A 24,630-nucleotide genomic window follows, 5' to 3' on the forward strand; every position below is an offset into this window, starting at 1 on the left:
TTTCTCTGTCCACTTCCACCTGTTGACTAACCTCTTGCCCACAGTCTGTCTCATTGTGGATTGTGTTTCCTGCCCTACCTCCCCCTTTACCTAATTTAGATAGTTACCTCATTGTTCCCACAAGCCTATTTATCCCTACTTGATTTTAGGTGTATACTGCCCTTCCTGTACCAGTCCTTTTAGTTCTGAAAGTATTCCCAGTTACTTATGTAGGTAGCTTTGTTGGTTTGACACCACTTTGCCAGCCACTCATTAACATTATTTTCTTGGTGATCTTCACATTTTTCCCTCCGAACACAACAGTACTTTGAAATTCCTGTGTTCGAGTTTAGAGGCGATCCTTGTGGCGATTATATTTACCCCTCTGTGGATGACCACCACTGGATTCCTTCCTGTTCCCTTCAGTAAACCTTTCCTCAGTGTGGCCTGATGCCAGGTAGCTATAACTCATTGTGCAATGTTGTCTTCATGATAAACTTTCTCAGGCAAAGAGTCCCCAATGTTTTATAAGTTGCTTCTTAGTCCAAGCTGCCTTGTCTGTTTTTGGAGCTACCTCTTTTTCTGAGACTGTTAACTTTATCATGTGTGAATAGCTGGTATCTGATCATTGATATAATTTCTTGGATAGCTTATTCGGCTTTCTAACCTTTTTTTGAATCTAGTTTTACCAATCTTAATCCATCCACTATCACATTTCCTTGGTTTCCCGTGGCATTCATCTCTGAAACAAGATAACTCTGTCCTGATTGTCCTGGTCTCTTGTTTGGCTCCCTTATGGTTCCTTCTCAAACTCTAGTGATAAACTGGATCTTCTGCTGACTGGTGGTGGCTCACTTACGGAGATCCATTTTGACTTCTAAGCTGGTGGGAGCATGCCAGCCAAATCCATGTTGCGACGGGCAGAGTCCCCAAAGACTTTGAGGCCCGGCCTCATTTAACTTTGGCAGTCAAGTTGCAGGAGACACCAAATAGGTGATTTTAGTGCATCAGTTTGATGCCTTCAGATGGGATTGGGATGGCTGTCAGCAAAGTAGGTTGCAGGAGGTGGGGTGAATTTCATGATCAGGGAAGGTGCAAGTCCCCAGGCAGCAGGGGCCCGAATTATTATTGAGACATCCTACTGCTCCGGAGCCCACAAAATAATAATTTAACACTTGCCTTTGTCGGGCCTCTTTGGTTCCATCACCCATGGGGTTCAGAGAAAAAGATTGCAATCAGGGTCCTAGTCACATCATAAGACCCTGATTTTCATGTTAAAAGGGGTCGAGCACCTGAAACAAGCAGGCACTTTGGACACCCAGCCATCGCTCCCTTTCAAAAGAGAGCCAGTTGATTGACAGTGTTATCGGGGGGGAGAGAGGGGAGGGGAGGTGGGGGAAGGGGGTGAATTTCCTCAGATCATCTCCTGCTCCGCCGCTGTAATTTTGGTGAAAGTTTGGGAGATAAACTATTTTAATCCATAAACGGGGTATGCATCAAACTTCTACTGAAGTAGTGGTGGCAGAGGTGAAGATGCTCCAAGGAAATTCCTCCCATCTCCATATTAGTTTTGTTTATTCAGGGAGTTCTTTGAGATAATTATCCAATACTTCGAAGAACGAGATTCTGACCAGTACAATATACAATATCTCAGTAGTACCTGGAAAACTAGTATTAGGTTTTGACTTGAAGCCAACCTAATGTTGACGTAACAAAGAATTCAATTTGTAATCCACTGGGATCAAACTTTGTTCAGCTAAATCATTCTTAACAACAATCTGGACATTTTTATTTATTCACAGGCTGTGGATGCCGCTGGCAAGTCCAGCATTTTATTGCACTTTTCTGATAGCCTTTAACTGAGTGGCTTGCCAGGCCATTCCAGAAAGTAGTTAAAAGTCTAGCATTGTTGAGAGTCTGGAGTCTCACATAAGCCAGCCCAGGTAGAGATGGCAGATTTCCTTCTCTAAAGGGCATCAGTGAATCAGATGAGTTTTTATGGAAGTCTATTGGCCAGCACAGTGGCGCAGTGGTTAGCACCGCAGCCTCACAGCTCCAGGGACCCGGGTTCAATTCCTGGTACTGCCTGTGTGGAGTTTGCAAGTTCTCCCTGTGTTTGCGTGGGTTTTCTCCCACACCCAAAAGACTTGCAGGTTGACAGGTAAATTGGCCATTATAAATTGTCACTAGTATAGGTAGGTGGTAGGGAAATATAGGAACAGGTGGGGATGTTTGGTAGGAATATGGGATTAGTGTAGGATTAGTATAAATGGGTGGCTGATGTTCGGCACAGACTCGGTGGGCCGAAGGGCCTGTTTCAGTGCTGTATCTCTAATCTAATCTAATCCAGCACAGTGGCGCAGTGGTTAGCACCGCAGCCTCACAGCTCCAGCGACCCGGGTTCAATTCTGGGTACTGCCTGTGTGGAATTTGCAAGTTCTCCCTGTGTCTGCGTGGGTTTTCTCCGGGTGCTCCGGTTTCCTCCCACACCCAAAAGACTTGCAGGTTGACAGGTAAATTGGCCATTATAAATTGTCACTAGTATAGGTAGGTGGTAGGGAAATATAGGGACAGATGAGGATGTGGCAGGAATGTAGGATTAGTATAAATGGGTGGTTAATGGTCGGCACAGACTCGGTGGGCCGAAGGGCCTGTTTCAGTGCTGTATCTCTAAATCTAAAAAAATCTAAATCTAAAATGTTATTGTCTCCATTACTGATGCTCGCTTATTATTCTAGATTTATTTAATTAAATGAATTTAAATTCCCCAGCTGCCATGGTGGGATTTGAACTGATGTTGCCAGATCATTAGTTCAGGCCTCTGGATTACTAGTCCAGTGACATAACCAGAATGCTACTATTTCCTGGTTTCCTTACAGTATTAGAGGTGGCGTGTGATAACCCATTCTGTGGAATAGAGGGGAAATCACGTCTGACATGGGGGTTAACCCTCCTGCTGCCAGACTTTAGCAAGTAACATTCGTGCCACACAAATGCCAGGCAGTGACCATCCCCGACAGGAAAGAATCTAACCATCTCCCACTGACATTCAACACCATTACCATCACTGAATTCCCCCAACATTAACATCCTGGGGGTTACCTTTGACCAGAAACTTAACTGGAGCAGCCATGTAAATACTGTTGCTACAAGAGCAGGTCAGATGCTGGGAACTCTGCGGCAAGTAACTCACCTCCTAACTCCTCAAAGCCTGTCCACCATCTACAAGGCACAAGTCAGGAGTGTGATGGAATACTCTCCACTTGCCTGGATGGGTGCAGCTCCAACAACACTCAAGAAGCTCAACACCATCCAGGACAAAGCAGCCCGCTTGATTGACACCCCATCCACCACCTTAAACATTCACTCCCTTCACCACTGACGCACAGTGGCAGCAGTGTGTACCATCTACAAGTTGTGCGACAGCAACTCGCCAATGCTCCTTCAACAGCACCTTCCAAACCCATGACCTCTACCACTTAGGAGAACAAGGGCAGCAGATGTATGGGGACACCAATACTTGCAAGTTCCCCTCCAAGTCACACACCATCCTGACTTGGAACTATATCACCGTTCCTTCACTGTTGCTGGGTCAAGATCCTGGAACTCCCTTCCTGACAGCACTGTGGGTATACCGACAGCACATGGACTGCAGTGGTTCACGAAGGCAGCTCACCACCACCTTCTCAAGGGCAACAAATGCAGGCCTTGCCAGCAATGTCTACATCCCGTGAATGAATTTAAAAAGTTGCAATATGTTTGGACACGGGCTGTAACTTTCAGGCACTTGTGCATGTGCTGATCCAATATGTTGCCTTGGTTACCAGTGCTACATCCTAGATTTGCATTTATGGGACCAGGAAAAGGATTTAAATTTTAAAAGGCTCTGCTCCAGAAATGACATGCATGAGGTTGCATCAACACATAATATTTCTGGGAACGTAGGCACGGCGACTTGCTACCAACAGCTGAGATTCCTGAGTTTGCATGGCTTACTAACTCATTCTTGGGATGAGTGTTGCTGTTAAGGCCAGCATTAGTTCCTCATCCCCAATTGCTCTTGAGAAGGTGGTGGTGAGCCGCCTTCTTGAACCGCTGCAATCCTTGGGGTGTAGGAACACCCACAGTGCTGTTAGGGAGGGAGTTCCAGGATTTTGACCCAGCGACAGTGAAGGAACAGTGATATAGTTCTAAATCAGGATCATGTGTGACTTGGAGGGGAACTTGGAGTTACTAGCTTTTTTTTTATTCAACCCTTTCCCTCTCATAACTTGTAGGACAAAAACGATCTTTGTGCTGCTTCCTGCCTTCGTTGTCACTTGTTGGCGAAATCTACATTAGCAACAGTGGCACAGTGGAGCAACGTAAATGAGGTAGCTTTGACTCTGTGCTGTGCCTGTTTCCAAACCAGGGGAGTTTGTTAATATTCGATCTGTTTACTCAGTGACCATCAATTTAGTACAGATCAACGGCTAATGCATACCATATATGGCTGGAGAGACCAGGCCAATGCCTAGTCTGTGTTGTTTGATTTGGCAACAAATGCTGCTTTTAAAAATGTTCAACCTTGAGCCAAAAACAGAATGGGAGCAGCACTGACTAACTGCGAACTCTTTTGTCTAAGCTTTGAAGCTGCCAGGATCTCATTAAATCGCTTGTTCATGTGTATCTTGTTTGAAATACAATCAACTTCTTTTAAAAAAAAAAAAAAAAAATTGGAGGTTGTTTGAATTTTTATGCGGTACTATAGAGCTAGATGCTGAAAGTGGTGACAAGTCTTCTCCGATAGACACATTAGCAGAAAAATGATGATGCAGAAATCCTATTTTGTGTCAACATTGATCTTCCAAAAGAACAATAGTTGTCTGTCATCATTAGAAATTTGAAGAGGGTTGTGCAGATAGAAGGAAAGATTTAATTCAGAGGGCTAGAATATCATTATCGTTAAATCTACCTATTGCTAAGTGGGTGACCTCTTTAGTCCTGACTCGAACCTGGTGTTCAGTGGGCTACAGAGCCAGATATGGTAGTGCAGTGGTTATGTTACTGCACTAGAGAATGTGAGTTCATATTTGAATTTGATGGGGTTTTTTTTTTAACAAAGACAAAACTGGTATCAGTAAAAGTGTCCCTGCAGCTGTCCGACTGTCATAAATGCCCAGCTGGTACAGTAATATCCTATTGGGAAGGAAAGCTGCCACTTTGACCCATTCGGGGCGACGTGCATCTCCAGTCCCACACCGACATGGTTGGCTCTTAACTGCCCTGTAGAGTGGCCTAACAAGCCACTCAGTTGTATCAAAAACTCCTACAATGCAGCAGTTCAAGAAGCAAGCATTTAGGGATGGCCAGTAAATGTCATCAATGCCCACATCCTGAATTTTTATTTAAATTTCCAACTTTTTAAAATTTCTGTTTCTGGATTTTGTGCTCATTGAGGTAAGGGAGGGAACACTTCCTATCCCAGGTGGCTAATGACACCATCAGATATTACCAGATTGGAGTTAAATGCTTAGTAAAGCTTCCTCTAATATGCCCCAGCCCCATCCTAACAAACGCAACTACTAATACATCGATGTGATTTTCTTTCCGTTGCTTGCTCTAGCTATCCTGTGGGCTTTGTGAGTAAGAGTGCTGGATAGGGCCACTTTCTGACATGTGCCACTGCTCACTAGGAACTAGATTTTGTTCGGGTAGGACCCTTCCAGCCAGCAGTTAGATGGAGGTTCATCACATTAGTCCAGGCTAGATTTGAACCCAGAGGTCAAAGCTGAAGAGGTAGGATCTAACCCATTGCATCGCCTAGATGCTTGATGTCACTCATCGCCTGCTGAAAATCTCATCCATTCCTCTGTTACCTCTAGACTTGACGATTCCAATACTCTCCTGGCCAACATCCACCCTCCATAAATTTGAGCTGATACAAAACTTTGCTGCCCGTATCCTAACTCACCAGTGGGACCGCCGCCATTTTGCGCACCTGACACCACTCCTGGCAGTGGAGTCATAAAATCCAGCCCCCTAGCTCTGTAATTTCCTCCACTGCTACAACCCTCAGAATTTTTGTTCTTTTATTCATTCATGGGATGTGTGTGTCACTGGCCAGGCCAGCATTTATTGCCCATCCCTAATTGCCCTTGAGAAGGTGGTGGTGAGCTGTCTTCTTGAACCGCTGCAGTCCATATGGGGTAGGTACACCCACAGTGCTGTTAGGAAGGGAGTTCCAGGATTTTGACCCAGCGTCAGTGAAGGAACGATGATATAGTTCCAATTCAGGATGGTGTGTGACGTGGAGGGGAACTTGCAGGTGATGTTTCAATGCATTTGCTGCCCTTGCCCTTGTAGGTGATAGAGGTCGTGTGTTTGGAAGGTGCTGTCGAAGGAGCCTTGGTGAGTTGCTGCAGTGCATCTTGTGGATGGTACACACTGCTGCCACTGTGCATCGGCGGTGGAGGGAGTGAATGTTGAAGGTGATGGATGGGGTGCCAATCAAGTGGGCTGCTTTGTCCTGGATAGTGTCGAGCTTCTTGAGTGTTGTTGGAGCTGCACCCATCCAGGCAAGTGGAGAGTATTCCATCACACTCTTGACTTGTGCCTTGTAGATGGCGGACAGGCTTTGGGGAGACAGGAGGTGAATTACCCGCTGCAGAATTCCCAGCCTCTGACCTGCTCTTGTAGCCACAGTATTTATGTGGCTGATCCAGTTCAGTTTTTGGTCAATGGTAACCCCCCACGATCTCTGAACTTCTCCAATTCTGGCCTTTTGCGCATTCCCTATCTTAATTGCTCCACCATTGGTAACCTTGCCTTCAGTTGCCTGTGCCCTAAACTCTGGAATTCCCTCCTTAGACCTTTCTGCATCTCTACCTCAGTATGATCCTTTAAGATGCTACTTAAAACCAATGTCTTTCATTTGTTCTTATATCTAATGTGTCAAATTTTGTTTGAGTAAGCTCCACTGAAGATATGATGAACCTTTAGAAAACACTGGTTTGGCCCCAAATGAAGTATTGTGTCCAACTCTGGGCACCACACTTTAGACAGGGTGCAGAAAGGCTTCACTGGAATAGTTCCAGGAATGAGAGACTTCAGTTATGAGGGTAGATTGGAGAAGCTGGGACTGTTCTCCTTCGCAAAGGGAAGGTTAAGAGGAGATTTGATAGAGGTGTTCATAATCATGAGGGGTCTAGATAGAGAGAAACTATTCCTGTTGGCGGAAGAGTCGAAAACCAGAGGACACAGATTTAAGGTGTTTGGCAAAAGAACCAAAGGCGACATGAGGAAAAACGTTTTTACACAGCAAGTGGTTGTGATCTGGAATTGGCTGCTTGAAAAGCTGGTGGAGGCAGATTCAATCGGGCTTTCAAAAGGGAATTAGATAAGCACTTGAAAGGGAAAAAAACTGCAGGATTCCAGGGAAAGGGCAGGGGAGTGTGTCTACCTGGATTGCTCTTGCAGGAGTGCTAGCATGGGCTCAATTTCACACTGGACTTAAAAGCTTCTGACATCTGACCTTTCATTTGCCACTTATAAACTACCAAAGTGCACACTCATTCCCAGTCAGGATCAGAAAGGCCTGTCTAGGGCAGAGGTCAGTGTGACCTCCTTGTTTTCGTTCTGTTCCTGCAGCACAGGTACCATCCCTGTTTCCAGCAGTTAGAAAAGGAAATGAAAACCGATATGTTGTACACATGCACACCATTTGTAAGCTGGATATTTGCACGTTGTTAATGCAAACAGATTGTGCCTACAAAGTCCAATGCTTCAGTGGAGCTAGCTGCCAGCAACCCCACTGAATTCAGTCACAGATCCAAATATAGAGACTGCCTTACAGTGCCAAGTCTTGGTGTAATACTGGGTTGTTTGTGTTCTTGCAATCGTCCTGTAACTGTTTGCGTAAAGAACATTTGCTAATGCTTTGTATGCAATAGAGACAACATACAGAAGCTGACCTATTAGGAAGTGTCTCCTTCCAAAAAAAAGGACCTGATTATTTTCTGAGTAAATGTACTGGTGAAATCACATATTGCCTCTTACCTGGACGCATAGGTGTGGTTTAAAAGAAAAAGACAGGATATCTTTTAATGAGACTGTTGACCTTTCAATTTGTATGTCAGCTTTGTCAGTGTTTCACAAGGAAAGTCATTTCCCCCACTCCAGGATTGGAGCTTGCCAATATAAACCAATCAGGACAGTTGGAAGGCATACCGGGTGGCTGCCAGAACCAATTGGATCGCTTGGATGGAGGACCGAAGGTGGAGCCAATTTGCGCACAGCAAGCTCCCACAAACAGCACTGTGATAATGACCAGATGATCTGTTTTTGTGAAATTGATTGGGCAACAAATGTTGGCCTGGGCGACACACTAACTTGAGATAGGAAACAACGTAGCCAAATTTCTACGGACTGAAAATTGGATGGGTTCTATGATGGTTGGGCACTCTATTCCCATCCAGTTATCACTCAGGCTTGCCTCCTAACTCCCTCAAAGGCACTCCTGCAGCTACAAAGTTCGAGTTAGGAATGGGATAGAATGTTTGCCTTTCACCTGAATGGGTGGAGTCTCAACAATGCTCAACAAGCTCAATACCATTCAAGCAGTTTACTTGATTGGTGTCACCAGCACATTGCAGCTCTCATGGATCTACAGAAGGCACTGCAGCAACTTGCCAAGGTTAATTCGGCCCATCAAGCCTGTGCCAGCTCTATTGAAGAACAATTCAGTTAGTCGCACTTCCCCACTCATCATAGCACTGCAATTTTTGTCTTTCAAGTATTTCTCCAGTTTCCTTTTGAAGGCGACGATTGAATCTGTATCCACCATCCTATCAGGCAGTGCATTCCACATCACAACAACTTACTTTATGAAAGAGTGCTTCCTTATGTCGCCTCTGGTTCGTTTGCCAATCAATTTAATTCTGTACTCTCTCATTATCGACCCTCCAGCCATTGGAAACAGTTTCTCTTTGTTTAGTCTAGCTAAACCCTTCATGATTTTAAACACCTCTATCAAATCTCCTCTTGGCCTTCTCTGCTCTAAGGACAATAACCCCAGCTTCTCCAGTCTACCCACATAAGTGTAATCCCTCATCCCTGGAACCAATCTAGTATATCCCTTCCATACCCTCTCCAAAGTCTTCACGTCCTTTCTAAAGCATGGTGCCCAGATTGTACACAATACTCCAGCTGGGGGCGGAACTACTGTTTTATGTAGGTTTAACATCAATATTACGTTTCTTTGAAGTCAATGAAAAGAAAGACTTGCATTTATATAGCACTTTTCATGACCATCAGATGTCTCAAAGTACTTTACAGCCAATCAAGTACTTTTTTTGAAGTGTAGTCACTGTTGTAATGTAGGAAACGCACAGCAAGCTCCCACAAACAGCAATGTGATGAGACCCGATAATCTCTTTTTGTGAAATTGATTGAGGGACAAATATTGGCCTAGACACCAGGGAATAACTCCTCTGGCCTTCTTTGAAGTAGTGTCATGGGATCTTTTTACATGCACCTGAGAGGGCAGACAGGCCTCAGTTTAACGTCTCGTTCAAAAGACAGCAACCCTGACAGTGCAGTAGTCCCTCAGTCCTGCTCAGAGTGTCAGCCTAGATTTTGATACTCAAAGGCCCTGGAGTGGGATTTGAACCCAAAACCTTCTGACTTAGAGGCGCAAATGCTACCAACTGCGAGATAGCTGACACCTTAAAGTCCATGGATGTAAAAGATTGGCATTTAACACATCAGTCACACTTGACTCTCTCACTTCTGACATGCTAAATATAATACTTCCACCTGATCGGCTGATTATAAAACTGAGACAGATGAATAGTTCGGGGACCTGCTAATGACCAAGTCTATTATATTAAAAAAAATATAGTCTCGGAGCAAATAGAATTAAAATAATCCTATTGGGTTTTTTATCTTCACTTTGATAATTGGCTTCTTCTCCCCTCCCCCCCCCCCCCCCCCCCCCCACCATACCACTCCCAAGGGGAGGGGCAATTAGTTTACAGGAAGCTACAAATGCCTCCACAAACTTGAACCAAGTAATTAGTCGGTACAGAAAAGAAGAAAGTGATGATGTGAGAATGTGAGAAGAATGAATGCTATAGCATATTGTATAGCACTGTGATGGGAAGTATGTGTCTAGTTCCAGTTAGAGCAGCTCAACCTTGTTCTGACACTGATCTACATTGGCTCCCAGCCCAGCCACGCTTCCATTGTGTTCAAATCCCTCCATGGGCCTTGCCCCTCCCAGATCTCTATGCTCCTCCAATTCTCTTCTCTGATGCATCTCCAGTTTTAATTGCTACACCTTTGGCGGTTGTGCCTTCAGCTGCCAAAGTGCTAAGCTCTGGAATTCCCTCCCTAAACCTCTCCAGCTCTTCTCTTTTAAGATGCTCCTTAAAACCTACCTGTTCAACCAGGCCTTTGCACACCTGATCTAATATCTCCTCACATGGGCCAATGTCAGATTTCATTGGATGGTGCTCCTGTGAAGCGCCTGGGGAATTCTTACTATGCTGAAGATGCTATATAAACGCAAATTGTGATTCTACTTTGCATTGCTTTCCATCATAGTCTAATGTCTGTCTCCTCTCTTCCGCCATGGTTCAGTGGCTGCATACCTCTCTCTCACCTGCCATAGTTTGGAACTGCGCATCGTGCAGTTCCATCATAGTCAGGCACTTCTCCCATTCACTGTGGTGTATCAGCTCTGCATCATTCTCCTCTGCGGTGATCTCGGGACTGTGCATCTCACTCGTCCACTGGCTCTCTGTGCCATGGTTGCTGTGGTGGTCAAGGTGCTGTGTATCTCTTTCCTGTGGTGGTCTGTGAGACATGGTTATGTCTGACGGAGTTTGCTGAAGTGGCTGTGTTCAGGTTTTGGGTTTGAATCATAGAATGCTCTCAATCCAAAACATGAAGTAATTGGAACACCCATCTTCTGTGTCCCAGCATGTCTGGATTGTCAGGACCTTGCCAAGTTGCAGGAAATGTATTTTGTCAAGAAACTCCACTCCTGTAGGATATTAATAAAGAATACTTGAATTGTTGTAGCACTTCATATAGAAATGCTTCACACTGTGAATTAGTTTTGAGATGCCATGGCTGTTACATAGGAAAGTACAACACCCTGCCCCCCACAAACAGCAATGTGATGAAGGACCAGTTAATAGGTTAGATTTTTTTGAACATATATAGATGGATACCATTGTTCATGTGGAAATCGGCCAGAAACTTCTCGTGAGGAAGGGATACTCTGTGAATTATGGATCGCCACAAGTTACTGGCCGATTTGGGCTGCTCCGCCGTTCACCCCAAAACAATGGTGTCTCATGTGTAACCTTCCCGTGATTTTCATGAATTTGCATGTTAGTTACCCATTAAACTTGCCACAGGAAGTTAAGTCTTGTAATTAACAGCATACGTACCCTTTTAGTGACATGAAAACTGTTGCTGATAGCCAATCAACCTCTCTTGCCCAGAAAGTGAACAGTTATAAGTGTAGAAGCCTTATTCCTTCAAATTGTCAATTGTTAAAGGAGATATTGAAAGATGTAAAATTTTAAATTTTCTTTCTTACTTTTCCTCTCCATTTCTCTCTTTTTCGCTCTCTCTCTCCCGCACTATCCAATCTTACCCTTTCTCTTCATTTCTCTTTTGCTACCTGATTTGAAATTGAATTCATCCCCTCGAATTCACCTGCGTCCTCCGTTTATTTCTCAATCCTTAAATCTCATGGGTTAGGGAGATATACTCTCCCGTTGTTCACCATAGTCCCAGATGTCCTGTTGCCCTCTCCGCCCCATTATCAACTCGCAAAAGCTTTTAAAAATCTAACCATGGACAGATATGTCTAACCAACAGGGTGTGCTGCGAGATGGTTGTTGGTGAGGGGAGAATGTTGACGAGGATCTTTTTATATCCACCGTGATAGTATCACGTTGGTTCTTCATTTAACTTCTCCTCTGTAGGAAGGTACCCTGACAATACAACACTCCTTCATTCCTGCACTGGAGTGTCAGATTCAATTACGAGTGATTATAACCCAGGACGTCCTGACTCCCAGGTGAGAGTGCAGCCAAACGAACCAAGCTGTATATTTATAACAGGCACTGAAAGTTTTTATGGGCTACTTGGGTGTATACCATGGAGCATTGGAGTCACAGGTCTGTGCTCTTGTTAACATGCATAGATCCCAAGTTAACTGATCCTACAAAGTTACAAGGTATACAGTATAGAAGTGGGCCATTCGGCCCAGCTGGCTCATGCTGGCATTTATGCCCCACATGAGCCTCCTCCCACCCTTTTTTATTCATGGAACCCAATCAACATGTCAACTACTCCCTGTGGTAGCGAGTTCCACATTTTGGTGACCTGATTTAGAATTTATTCGCCACTGAGACAAAAGCAGTGAAAATAACCCGTTCCAAATCTCAAGCCTCATAAGATTGGAAAAAGCAGGCCCGGGTGATAAGTTGGACTAATTAGGTTTCACAATCAAATTCTCAGGTCTTAGGAGCTGCTTGTGACCCTGGGACTGCAGCAGGGGTAGCATTAGGGCAATTGCAGAGGGTCCTGAACCAGCCAGGAGGGGCGGGTAGGCGGGTGGGGTGGGTCCAGTGGAAGGGCACCCATGTTCCACAATTGCACATTGATGTGCAATATAGGACCGAGCACAATCATAAGGGTTGTTTCTTTTTCCTGCTGGTTCATTGCCATCTTAAATAATTGTTAAAGACTGTTTGCCTCTGAGAAAGGAAAGAGATACTTGATCCCAGAAGCAGAAGTTAGTGGGGGCGGGGGGGGGGCCATGTCTTTGGGTCCTGGTCAAACTATAGGCACTGATTCAGGGACGGGTTTTCACAATAGGGCTGCAAACAATGTGCTGGGACTGAGTGTTGAGGATCTGTCTAGTGGGGGCCTGTAGAATGGAAGAACAAGGAGTAAATGGAGTCAAGTAGGTAAAAGAGATAAAAAGAGAGATGAAAAGGAATAAAATCCCCTTGCATCCTGGGTTCGGGATACAATCCCCTGGGGTAGAGATACAATCCTCTCAAACCCTGCAATTAGGTTACAGTTCCCTCTCCCCTTGGGTAGAGGAGTTGAGTTACTGAGTTGCTCCCCATGCCCCTAACCCCCACATATTCCTCCCTCTCCTCTGCCACTGTCCAAGACTGAACCAGATTGTCTGTGACCTTGCATGCTGTTTGACCTCAAGTTGAGCTTCCGCCCACATATCCTGTCCACCAGAGAGATCGTCAACTTCCACCTTCCTAAAATTGTCTGCCCGTGCCCTTGCTCCAACCATCAGCCACTGAAATGCCTTTGCCAGATTTGAGAACTGCAAAGCTCTCCTGGCCAGTCTCCCGTCTTCCATATTCCATAAAATTCAATTAATTGAAAGCTCTGCTGCCAGTATTCTATTTCCACCAAATTTTGTTCTTCCATCACACCATCCTTTGCTAACCTGCACTGGCTCCCAATCCACCAGTACCTCATTTCAAATTCCTCTCCTGCTCTTTAAGTTCCTCCTTGGTCTTGTTCCTCCCTATTGCTGCAGCCCCTTTCCCATACTGTCTTCTCATTCTAGCCTTGTGTGCATCTTCCCCACCATCAGTGTTTGTGTCTTCAGCTGCCAATGTCCCACTCTGTCTGGAATTCCCTCATTATGTTTCACTCTTCACCTTTTGAAGCATTCTTTAAACCATCGTCTTTGACAAAGCTTTTGGTGACGCCCCCTAATTTTGTCTCCTTTGGCTTGGTATCTGTTTTCTTTTAAACCCCACCCACGTCTGTGAAATGCTTTGCAAGACTATTCTGCAATTAAATGTACTGCAAAAAGGCCGTATGGCAATGAATGACCTCTGACCTACAACTTGAAAGAATTTTTTGCATTCACCTGAACAGTTAACAACTCGTTCGAAAGCCCAAGGGCTTTTTCCCTGTGGGGTTCAGGACCCCGCCAACAGGCTCAAGTGGGGGGTCAGAAACCCGCACTGTGTGGGGAAACAGTCACTCATCTGTAACTTTCCCCTGAATTGGCCAATTAATGGCTAGAGGGCGGGCTCAGCATCAATTAGGGACAGTGGATGGGCTCTTGAAGCTGGAGGGCCAATAGGAGGTCCTCCAGCATTGGAGAAGCAGCAGTCTGCCTTTCAAGGTAAGTGAGAGAGAGGGCACCCCATAATGGAGGTGGCATCGTTCCTACTTCTTAAAAATTTAAAATAAAATAGGCCCTTTACAGTTAGACCACCATTGTCAGGGTGGTGTGGTGGGGGAGGGGGGGGCAAGGAGGGGGGAGCCCCTCCACATGGTGGCTTGTGGCTTCAGCAGAAGCCAGGCAGGCAGAGAGGGCCTGTAAGTATGACTGGAGCATTGGTCCCCAATCCTGCTGCTGGGAGGCTGCTCCAGGCAGCTGACCTGTTCCTTCTTGCCTTCGGGGACCTGGAGGCCAACAATAGGTCTTAATGGGTTATTAGTTAGGTGAATCAGCTACCCACCACTTGCGGGCATGTAGTCATGCTGCCCGTCACCACCCACCATTCCATCTGTGGGAAAATGGGATGGGATGGAGTCGGGAAACTGGCAGTGCCCCCTCGCCCCCAGCACCCCATTGGGGCCCAAAAGTTCAGCCCCACATCCCTAACAATGTGTCAATCTTTTCAGTCCAGCACCAAGTGTCACCCAAGTTATGTAGACACGTCCTGCAGTGGGGCTCGGAATCCCAACCTATTCGAAGGTGATATTGCTGCCAACTTAACCAAGCTGGCAGTCAGGCCCAAAAGGCAGGATTTGGAGGCTAGGACCAAGGAGGTTTCTTATCATAACTTTACTCCATTTTAGACTCAGAGCAATTGAAGAGCTTTATTGGTGCAGGAACCATCAGAACCGAGAATTGTACAGTCATTTGGATTGACAGTATTACATGAAAAAGCACCATTAATTGGAGTTTTCATCAATGTTGGAGCCTGAGTTTCTCAACCACATCAGATCAAAATAAATTGGCTACAGGACTTATTGCATTGCAGTATTGTCGATGGATAAGAAACTGCTGGAATTTTCAATTAATTGACTATTAAAGCTTCAGTTGTACCCAACTGCTGTCAGTTCATGGTCAAGGAATGGTAGATCAGCTGGTGCCTGACTGTTTGAAACATCATTTCCCAAGTTGGTTGAAATTGGTTGAAAAGTGACAGCAAATCTACACTGAACAGAACTTCTTTTGTAACATTTTGTGAGCCTGCAACGAGGGCGATGTGTTGTATGAAGGATTGAAGCGTCATATTGATCTTGACCATTTGTGAAAAAATATTACCAGAAGGCACATTTAGCTAGCTAACATCTCCAGGAATTGCAAAATGCTGTTACTTAATCTACAAGATTAAAGGAACATTTCTGACTTCTGAGAGAGGGGCTCGCAGTTTTGGTGATGGCCATACATTTTGTAATCCTTTTCTTTTAAATTCATTCATGGGATGTGTGCATCACTGGCAAGGCCAGCGTTTATTGCCCATCCCCAATTGCCCTTAATTGTGTAGTTTGCCAGGCCATTTCAAAGGGTCTACAGTCACATGTAGGCCAGACCAGGTAAGGACGGCAGATTTCCTTCCCTAAAGGACGTTAGTGAACCAGAAACGTTTATATGTTGATCGGTAGTTACGTGGTCACCATTCCTGATAGCTTATAGTTCCCTCTTATATTTAATGAACTGAATTTAAGTTCCCCAACTACTGCAGTGGGATTTGAACTTGTGTCTTCAGATCATTAGTCCAGGCTTCTGGATTACCTGTCCAGTAACAGAGCCTGCAGAGACTGGGGCCTTATCTGGTGATAGAAGAAAAATGGAGAGTCGAGGAAGGTGGAGAGATTCCAAAAATTGTAGCCTGCGTTTTGGAAATTAATCCTGCTAAGGTGTATCAATTCCTTGTTGGAGTATAGACAGTAAATCTTTGAACCAAAGTATGTTCAGAATTTTGCACCTAAAATTGATGCATGTTCCATGGGCACGGAGTTGGGTGACAGTGTGAGCCACTGTTTTTGTCCCCCCCCGCCCCCCAATTTGTCCCCCTCTTATTCAGGTTTCTTCAGGGCATTCCTCAGTTGTACAGAAGAGGAGCAGCTCTGCTCCTAGCCACTAATAAACACACAGACAGACACACGGACACAGACCTTGAAGACGCTTGCTGCTGCCAAATGAAAATAATGAACTGGAAATTTGCAACCGAATCTCGACACTCAGTCACCACAGATTGTCCATCACGTTATCACAACACTGCCCCAGGTGCACTTTAATAATTCACCATATACTCATATGAAGAGAACACTTCACCTTATTGAGTTTTGCTGCATAGTAATCAGATTTGGACTTATTAAGGATTTGTATTCTTCAGCTTTTCATAGCTTTTTTTCATTTCTTTGTCTCCTTGCCCTTGGCTGCAGACATCCTGGATATTGTGATTATTAATGTCACTCAATGACTCACTGACAAAATTTGATTTTCTGCCTCTTTCCTGTCCCTTCGCATCAATCTGCAGATGAGGGGGTGCTGAACTCAGGTGTGTTGGTTCACCTGAGATCGGGGGATGGGGTTGAGGTGGGTGGGTGTCGGAGTGCACGATTTAAATTGGCTAACATCAGGCGGCTTCTTTTCCGTGCTCTCTAACCCGCCTGACTGTCCACTATTTGCTGCATTCAGGTGATGGTGCTCAAGAAAATCTCCCTACAGTTCCTTGTTTCCACATGACATTCCCATTTAAAACAGTCCAGCTGAACAAAGGTATTAAGAGATAGCCTAGGCAGGTAGATGGAGTTTGGATACAGATCAGCTACAACAGGCTCGAGGGGCTGAATGGCCTGCTCCAATTACTATACTTTCAACCCACTAGATCACTGGACATGCCCGAAGTGTTATCTTGAAGATGGGATCACCAAGCTGTTGCCTCAGGAGGCGGAGCTCCTGTACAGTGGTACTGAGCCACACAGAGCAGTAATTATTAATTGAGCATGCTTCTACTGCTTTCTGTGGGAGAGAGTTTCACATTTCTGCCACCCTTTGTGGGAAGAAGTGTTCCCTAACTTCTCTCCGGAATGGCCTGGCTTTGATTTTCAGGTTATGTCCCCTTGTCCTAAACTCCCCTACCAGTGGGAAACATTTCTCTTTACCTACTCTATCAATTCCTTTCAAAATCCACAATCAAACCACCCCAGAGCCTTTTATATTCCAGAGCACACAAGCCTAGCTAATGATGTGGGATCCAGGGCAGTCATGGCACTTGGTCTCCATCATCTGCCTTATTGAGTCAGTGCAGATAGGTTGCAAATTAGGTGGGCGAGGAGTGGTGAAATGAATTTGCACAAATTTTCCTCCATAAAGAATAAAGGACTTGCATTTATATAACACCTTTCATGACCTCAGGACGTTCCAAAGTGCTTTACAACTAATTTTGAAGTGTAATCACTGTTGTAATGTTTGAAATGCAGCAGCAAGTATGCACACAGCAAGTTCCCACAAACAGCAATGTGATAAAGACCAGTTTTAGTGATGTTGATTGAGGGATGAATATTGACCAAGTCACCGGGGAGAACTCCCCTGCTCCTCTTCAAAATAATGCCATGGAATCATTTATGTCCACCTGAGAGAGCAAACAGCGCCTCGGTTTAATGTCTCATCCAAATGACAGTGCAGCACCCCCTCAACACTGCTCTGTCAGCCTAGATTTTTGTGTTCAAGGTTTGGGAGTGGGACTTAAACCCAGACCCTTCTGACTCAGAGGCATGGGTGCTACCCACTGAACCACAGCTGACAAATACAACAAGTTGGTTGTTGAAAGCTCATCTTTTACTGACATACCTTTTTTAATAAATGGAACATTAATCGCAAAACTGCTCTAAGAAACACAAGAAACGAGCTGTGCTTGGTGAAATTGTGAACAAATTTTATCTTGATGGGTTTCCAGTTTTATTGCACATAATATGTATAGGAAATCTTCCCCTTTTAACTGGTGGACGTTGGCAACTTTATCAACCCATTGAAATCTTTGTGAAGTATCTCGTATTATGTTTATGGAAAATATTTGTTTTGAACGTTTTTTGTGCTTGATTTGCTTTGTAAACAGACTCTGAAATGATTTCAAGCACTGCTGAGAGAAATATGACTGTAAGCATCCAGCAAGCGTCTAGGAGCTTGGAGACCTCTGATTGCAAGATATGCATCTCTGAAGAGAAGTGTTACGAGGACTATCAGCTCACCCAAGAAGAGATCCTGCTCTTCAACTTCACTTTCAGCTGCATTGATCCTGAGCATCACTTTGTCATTGAAGTTCAAAAAGAAATCCGTGAGAAACTCAGCTTTATTATTCATTTCATTGGCTGTCGTTAGCAGGTTCTGTCCAGGCGTTAAAATTTTTCGGAGGGGTGGGTCTCTCTTCTTTCTCCTCCCTTTCCTCCTGTACAGCCTGCCTTCATTACCTTGCCTATAATCAATGGTTCTCAAACTGGGATCCACGGACGCTTGGGGGTCTATAGAGACTTTCCAGGTGGTCTGCAGAATAATGTGAAAGTGCTTACCGAGCAGGACCCACCTCGGAGGGGAACATGGATGCAGGAGCACGACAATCAGCAGGTGGACATGCAGTTACCAAAGCTAATGATGGGCACCAGCCGAGTTCAGCCTTGTTCAGGAAATGGGAGTTTTTGTAAATATTTGAGTACTGCATACTTAAAGGGCACCAAAATATAGGTTCACCGAGGGCACACTCACATTATGAGTATTATATAGTATTATAATTTAGAGGGGAGTGGGTGTCATGACTACTCATCCATTTGAAAAGGGGTCCTTCAATCAAAAAGCTTTTTTTTTAATTCTTTCATGGGATGTGGGCGTCATTGGCTATGCCAGCATTTATTGTCCATCTCTAATTGCCTTTGAACTAAGTGGCTTGCTAGGCCATTTCAGAGTCAACCACATTGCTGTGGATCTGGAGTCACATGTAGGCCAGACCAGGTAAAGATGGCAGATTTCCTTCTCAAAGGGCATTATTGAACCAGATGGGGTTTTTTTTTTTACAACAATTGACAATGATTTCATGGTCACCACCAGACTAGTTTTTTAATTCCAGATTTATTAATTGAATTTAAATTTCACTATCTGCTATGGTGGGTTTGAGTACTAGCCTGGGCCTCTGGGCTACTAGTCCAGTGACATTACCACTGTGCCACTGCCTCCTGTACATTATTGGATCTATATGGCCATTCTTTGTGCTTGAAGCTTGAACAGTGAATGTCGGTAACAGTAAGGGCATCACAGCTGAGCATGATGCTGCTCTCAATGTTTCTGTGCCTGCAGTTTCCAGCTGTGTGGCCACAAGATAGCGATCAGAAGCCCTGTCTCATCTCTCTCATTAATTAAGACTTAATTCAGCAAAAATTGATCCAATAAGTTCTGCCCTACTTTCTATTCTTTCTGTAGGTGAGGATTCTGACCTTGAACATGCACTTCGTCTGCCGCAGTTGCCGAACCTCAACAGGACGTACATCTGGAACATTGGAGTGCCCTACAAAGTTGGCGTGCATTTGAGCTTTGTTGGAAATTACTTGGAGCAGATAGACTCTGCCACCTGTCTGGATTCTGTTACATACACAATTAAAGGCCACTTGCGCTACAAGTCCACCAGCGATGTCCTTGTTGGTATCTTTTGCAGGAATGGAACCATCTCCAACCTGAAGGTTCAAGGCAAGACACTGGTAGAGCTTCAGGTCCCCTGGACTGAGACACTTGATGATGCAGGATTTCAGCTGTTCTTTGTATCCGCCATTAAAAGTATGTGCTACATTTGCTTAATCTCAAAGAGTAACTTTACACTTACAAAAGTTCCGTTTTTAACAAACGTAAACTCGTCTTTAATATCCTAGTTTCTTTTCTGGTGTTCTGATGACTCTGGAGTGTGTTGATGATATCATGGAGTCATTTATGGCACAGAAGGAGGCCTTTTGGCCCATCTAGTCCATGCTGGCTCTCCAACAGGCACCTGCTTTACATCTCCCCCTATTTTAATTTCCAATGAAGTTGATGTTGAGTTGTCTCAGGGGCCTCCCCTAAACTGTGAAAGCAAATGCAACCAAGTGTTGATAGGTCACTGCAGAGAAAACATGAGGAAACTGTAGAGGGATGTGGACAGATTGAGTGAGTGGGCAAGAACACGGCAGATGGACTACAATGTGGCGAAGTGTGAAGTTACCCACTTTGGTAGGACAAATAAAAAAGGGAAAATTTTTGTATGATGGAAGACTGGGAAATGTTTGCATTCCGAGGGACCTGGGTATCCTTGTACATGAATCACAGAAATTTAATGAGCAGGTACAGCAAGTAATTAGGAAAGCAAATGATATGCTAGCTTTTGTTACAAAGGGGTTGGAGTATATGAGCAAAGAAGTCTCACTATAATTATATAAGGCATTGGTGAGGCCGCACCTGGAGTACTGTGTGCAGTTTTGGTCGTCTTATCTGAGGAAGGATGTACTTGCTCCAGAGACCGTTCAATGAAGGTTGACTAGACTGGTTCCTGAGATTAGGGGATTATCCCATGAGGAGAGATTGAGTAGACTGGGCCTATATTCCCTGGAGTTCAGAAGAATGAGAGGTGATCTGATAAAAACATATACAATTTTTTAAGGGGCTTTACAGGGTAGATACTGAGAAAATGTTTCCCCTGGCTGGGGATTCTAGAACACTGGGTCACAGTCTCAGAATAAGGGGAGCAAATGATAAATAATGTTATTGACACAGTGCTGGGACTTTGCCCAAATAGGCCTGTCAGCTTATGGGATAATTTAGCTACACATGGAACTTTTAAATTTACATTTGCAGGCCTTCTCTGAATATGGCCATGTCGTGCTATCTGAGATTGCTTCCAGTAAGGACATGTCATTCAGATGTTGTTTTTATCTGTTTGTGGGTTGTGGTTGATGCTGAAAAGACTCTATTTATTGCCTATCCTGAATTTCACAAAGGGCATTGAGTCAACCACATAGTGTGGGACTGGAGTCACATGCAAGTAGGGGTGGCAGGACTTCATTGAACAGGGTGGGTCTTTACAACAATAACCCAGCTACCTTGGTCATTTTCTGGTGCTAGCCCACACGTTACCAGTGTTCTTGAGTTCAGTTGGATATGACCTCTGGCTTACAACAACAACTTGTATTTATATAGTGCCTTTAAAGTAGTAAAACGTCCCAAGGCGCTTCACGGGAACATTATCAAACAAAATTTGATACTGGGCCATGTAAGGAGACATTAGGGCAGATGACCAAAAGCCAGGTCAGAGGTAGGTTTTAAGGAGTGTCTCAAAGAAGGAAAGAGAGGTGGAAAGTTTAAGGAGGGAATTCCAGAGCTTAGGGCCTAGGCAACTGAAAGTATGGCTGCCAGTGGTAGCGCAATTAAAATCAAGGATGTGCAAGAGGCCTGAGAGATTGGAGGAGCGCAGAGATCTTTGAGGATTGTAGAGCTGGAGGAGGTTGCAGCAATTGGGAGGAATGAAGCCATGGAGGGATTTGTAAACATGAATGAGAATTTTATAATTGAGGTATTGCCGGAACAGGAGCAAATGTAGGTCATCGAGTACAGGGCTGATGGACAAACTAGTCTAATACCATAATAAAAAGAAGAAATGCTGGAAATACTCAGCAGGTCGGGCAGCATCTGTGGAGAGAGAAGCAGAGTTAACGTTTCAGGTCAGTGACCCTTCTTCAGAACTAGTCTAATACCATAACCATTCAACTATTGTATGTGCATGTACTTCATTGTAGGCAGGCTTTGATTTTACAAGGTAGTCTCATATAATGTGGCTCTAATTCTTCCAATTTGATTTGGTGAGGTGGGGGTGAGGTGGAGTTCAACATTCAAGAAGGATATTATTGCATTCAAAAAGATAGAGGTGATCAGCAACAATGATTGTAGGGACCAAGCAATTAAATGATGGGAAAGGTTAAGAAAATTAAGTTTGCTTCCTTTGAGCTAATTTATTTGAAATTTTCAAGGTTATGAAAAGGTTTGAGGAAACTACTCCAAGTGGGAAGATGAGTAGGTGGGATCGATTTCTTGGGATTGCGCGGGGTGGGGGGAGGAAAAGCCAGGTTTGTTGAACCTATTAACCTCTGTTCCGTTCTTAAGGGTGCTTGAGTTATTGATGCTGAAAACTAACTATCATTTTCTTATCTATTCCAGAGTTCAGTGTTGTTGAAGTGGTGCTGCAGCCAGGTGCTCCTGTCTACTTCATGTCAGCAAACTGGCCCATGGGGTTTCCAAATGATGAGCTGATGACCTGGAAATTTTCTGTTCCTTCGAGGTACCATGCCAATGTCACCAAAGAGAATTACACCCTCCCGACGTGTGTGAAGAGGGAGGCTGGTATGTACTATGGCCCATCGATGCTTGGGAAGAAGGCAAGCAAATTTTACAAAAATTTTATGCTGACTTTGCAGAACTGTGACATGGACAGAACAAGTACCGAAGTATTAACCTTGAGGTTTAAAATTGAACTCTTTCACGACTATGGAGGTAAGCATTGTCTACGATCATTTACTATGATGTTGTGCCCTTCAAGCACAATACTGTGGGCTGGGTCCTGAACAGTACAGTAGTCATTTTGCTCAATGCTTGTCATTCATGGTTTTTACCTCTGAGCCATTGATCTTTCTGAGCTGTTTGATTCTTTACAGTCCATCCAGTCTGCGTTGGCTCTTTCAGAGCAATCCAGTTAGTTCCACACCGCAGCTGATTCGCCATCTCCCTGCAATCGTTTTTCCTTCAAGTATTTATCCGATTCTCTTTTGAAGGTTACTATTGAATCTGTATCCAGAAACCTATCGGGCAGTGCATTCCAAATCCTAACCATGCGTGCGTTTTTAAAAAAAAAAAGAATTTCTCCGCATGTTACTTCTGGTTCTTTTGACAATCAGAAAGTTGTGTTAATTCCTACTCCAGAGGCACTCTAATGCTTTACTGAGGGATTGCAGCACTGTCACAAGTACCATTTTTCAGATGAGACATTAAACCGAGGCCCCGATTGCCCTCTTGTACGAATGTGAAAGATCCCATGGTACGATTTCGAAGACAAGCAAGGGAGTTCTCCTCAATGCCCTGGCCAATGTTTTATCCCTCAACCAACATCACTGAAGATGATCAGGTTATTATCGCATTGCTGTTTGTGGGATCTTGCTGTACAAAAATTGGGGTTTCCTGCATTACAACAATGACTACACCTAGAAAGTACTTCATTGGCTCTAAAGCGCTCATGAAAGGCGCTATAGAAATGCAAGTCTTTTTGTTGTGGTTTTTAATCTTTCTCCTACTTTCTTTCCCTTCCCTCCCCAGCTTCCTGTGTTAACGCACCCCTCCCCTGCCCCGCCCCCAACATATCACTTCCTGCCCAAGAGTTGATGAGTTCCTGAGTCTCTTGTGATGCTCTGCAGTTGACCAGTAGTTTGCTAGAGCAAGCTCGAGGTGTTTCTATCTCTTGGTGAGGAAGTGCTTTGCCTCTACCTGTTCCCCATACTCCTTTCTCAGGCAATTGCTGAACAATTAATTGAAGATATGTCTACATAACAAATTAGTCCAAGGCACTGTCAGATATAATTAACGCTGCCCGTTCTGGCTTTCCAATTGTGCATTTTGGGAGAATTTACCCTGTTTCCACAGCAACATGAATTAATGCTTGTGTGTTTGCTTGTCTCCTGGTTGTCTTCCAATCAGTGTCTGTAATTGCAAGGAGATTGTTGCTTACGTAACACTTGGAGCATGCCTCATTGCCAAGATTAGTGTTTGTATTAGACTAGACTGGGAGCGGGTTCAAGACGGGACTTGTGATTGCTTGGGAATGTGGGCAGCATACAACAAGGTGTTGGGAAAGTAAGACTTGACAGCTGCTTCAAGAGGTTTTTTCTGCCACGAAGCATTAGACATGACCAATTCTGATTTGCATTTCACATCATTCCTCCGTTTTTTTTTTCCCAGTTTAATTGACAGGTGCTGATGATGCTGGTGTTTGGTACGGGGGTGGGTGCGGGGGTGGGAGAACAGAGCGAATGGCTGAACCTGAGGAAGTGAGAGAACTGAATTAATGTACGCAGTTCAAAGAACAGCAGCACAAATCTATTTTCTTCCTCGCAGCCGGCAGCCAGCAAAAATCAATCGCATTCATTCAAGAGAGGAAGCTTCCTGGGCTGCAATTGATCCAATGACTTTGTGCTCATCTACTGTGCCCCCCAGTCCCCGCTAAGTATTACTGATCAAGAGAAGTGTATGATTAATTTCCAGTGGCGAATAGCTCTTTTATGCCTGGTGTCTGCATTTGACAGTCTGCATTTTATGAGCCCTGGCATTTTAATATCAACGCAGACCAACTCTCCTTCCTAAGTCCCAATTGGAATCTCCTATCTGCTGCTGTTGCCACAAGCCCAGGAGCTCCACAGTGTTCCTACAGCTGCAACAGGAGATTGGAAAGGTGGAGTAGTGCTTTGGCATTAAGAGGGATGCAAGAAGTGTGGCAGCCATGGCTCAGTTGGTAGCAACGTGTCAGAACTTTCTGGGTTTGAGTCCCACTCCAGAGACCTACCATTCCAGTGCAGTACTGAGGGAGTGCTACA

General features: G+C 44.5%; 1 protein-coding gene across 1 annotated transcript in view; it reads left to right on the forward strand.

The window, feature by feature from the left end:
* The window catches only part of LOC137379176 (CUB domain-containing protein 1-like), a 77,342-nt gene that overhangs the window by 6,604 nt on the left and 46,108 nt on the right, over positions 1-24,630 (forward strand). The window contains exons 2-4 of the mRNA XM_068049889.1: positions 18,105-18,323; positions 19,457-19,807; positions 22,211-22,543. Of these exons, the coding sequence (XP_067905990.1) occupies positions 18,105-18,323; positions 19,457-19,807; positions 22,211-22,543 (903 nt within the window). The remainder of the gene's footprint in view (positions 1-18,104; positions 18,324-19,456; positions 19,808-22,210; positions 22,544-24,630) is intronic.

The sequence above is a fragment of the Heterodontus francisci genome, chromosome 2 (genome assembly GCF_036365525.1).
Source record: "Heterodontus francisci isolate sHetFra1 chromosome 2, sHetFra1.hap1, whole genome shotgun sequence".
Lineage (NCBI taxonomy): Eukaryota > Metazoa > Chordata > Chondrichthyes > Heterodontiformes > Heterodontidae > Heterodontus > Heterodontus francisci.